We start from the raw sequence: 1,839 nt of genomic DNA, 5'->3' as shown, positions 1-1,839 counted from the left end.
GTGGAAAAGCCCAGGCCTGAAAGGGATTAAACTCTTTCACTTCCTGTTCCACCTTCTGTGGGACTGCACAGTAAGCCAGATCAACGTGTTGCCCATCCCCAGTTCAAGAAGAGAAACAATCCAGTGTTCATGCAGGGGTTAGTTGAGCTGGTGTGGCACAGAAGAGGGTGTGAAGCTGTGCTGTCAGAAGGAAAGGATGGAGCCATGGCACTCTCCTTTTGCAAGTAGGAACTCTTTAAGTTTATCCATCTTGTGCTACTGGTGGAGAGTGATTTGTGACTGAACAGCTGTGTGGGAAAGAGACCACAGGGGTGAAGGCAAAAGTGTGCTTCACTCTTGTCCTCCATGTGCTTTCTTATATTATGTTTTACAAAAATAATTAGTAATCTGCAGTCTTGAGTGTCTGATCTTCAGCTTCTTCCATGTAAAGATTGGGGATTATTACTGGATATTGTCACAAAGACAAACCATACAGAATTATGCTACATTCTTTCTTCCCAAAACTCTATACTAATTTATTTTTTAAATGTTTTTGTTTTTCTCTTTTCTTTTTCCTTCTTTCAGCTTCAGTAAGGAGAAGAGGCAGGACACCACAGTTTGTAAGATCAGTAAGTACTGAAATGATTTACTGTTAGCTCAGGTGTTTGGGAAAGTTTTCTAACCTGTATGTTATAACAGTTTGCCCAGGAGCCCCTTTGCAGTCAGGTCCAGGTGACACAATGCACTGGGACTGTTCCAGGCCAGCACCTGCTTTCTGTAACCTTTTCAGTCTGTGTTAACAAAAATGTAACACTAAGCTGATGGGTAACTTGCATTGACACCATGTAGTACAGGTCTGAAAAGTAACTTAAAGTTGCATTTCCAGTAAACCAGACATGTCAATGTTGTTTTCAGCCTGAGTTTACAGGATTTGTGGCAGTTGCTTTCTTGCATAAAGCTTTTCTTTTTCTAAGAGCATTTGATTGAAATGATGGTCAGCTATTGAAGCATGTAAGCTATTTCTGCAGTGAACTAATACCTTGTCCCAGCTCTGGATTTTCTATGGCAGGAAATTTCAGCATTATGAGTTACGAACTGTTCCACACCTACAGGATTCAAGAATTTTAAAGCTCATTGTCTTGTCCCCCACCACACATTCAGGCCCTTTAGGAGATGGAGTTTGCAATTCTGTACTGGTTTGACTCCCCCTCCTGATTTATCCCAAGGCAGGAAGATGGCAAGTTCTTCTTCCTAAGCATCTGTGCCATCAAATACAGTGGAAGATTTGGAAAGGCGTGGTAGCTAAGATGGGAGAGTCGCTCTGCTAAAAATTCCTCTACAAATCAACACTAACTTTTGCTGTAAAGGTGTCTTGAAATATCCAGCTGTGGGAACTGATTCCTGAAATCACTGTTTGGTGCATTGATCCTGCCTTACATCCCGTGTATCTCCCATCCCACTTGTCCGCTTTTCCCCTGATTAGTCTGCACCTCCCAGGACAGAGAGGATGGCTGTTGATCAGGACTGGAGCAGTGTGTACCCAACAGCAGCTGCCTTCAAGCCTGCCTCTGTGCCTCTCCCAATCCGAATGGGTTACCCAGTGAAGGGAGGAGTGCCTCCCCCCAAAGAAGGCAACCTAGAACTTATCAAGGTAAGACATGTGCCATCGCTGGGGGGTCGCTTTTAGAGTCACTGTTCACTTAGGCCACACTGCTTTGATTGGAATATTTGTCTTGGAGACTGCTTTCTATAGTTAAGTCAGATAGTCCTCTTGAATTTCTAAGTGGTAACAAATATAAAGTTAATTAACAAATAAACCATGTTGGGAGACTTTTTAGGATGATCGTGCCTGTGGTTTTT

General features: G+C 43.0%; 1 protein-coding gene across 1 annotated transcript in view; it reads left to right on the top strand.

Moving 5' to 3' along the window:
- Positions 1 to 464: 464 nt before the first annotated feature.
- Positions 465 to 1,839, top strand: part of MRPS35 (mitochondrial ribosomal protein S35) — a 12,353-nt gene continuing 10,978 nt past the window's right edge. The window contains exons 1-2 of the mRNA XM_017730541.1: positions 465 to 608; positions 1,463 to 1,630. Coding sequence (XP_017586030.1) covers positions 480 to 608; positions 1,463 to 1,630 — 297 coding nt within the window. The 5' untranslated portion in view covers positions 465 to 479. The remainder of the gene's footprint in view (positions 609 to 1,462; positions 1,631 to 1,839) is intronic.

The sequence above is a fragment of the Corvus brachyrhynchos genome, unplaced genomic scaffold (assembly GCF_000691975.1).
Source record: "Corvus brachyrhynchos isolate BGI_N302 unplaced genomic scaffold, ASM69197v1 scaffold523, whole genome shotgun sequence".
NCBI lineage: Eukaryota > Metazoa > Chordata > Aves > Passeriformes > Corvidae > Corvus > Corvus brachyrhynchos.
The sequence above is the reverse complement of the archived record's forward strand: the minus strand, read 5'-3'. Positions and strand labels throughout refer to the sequence as shown.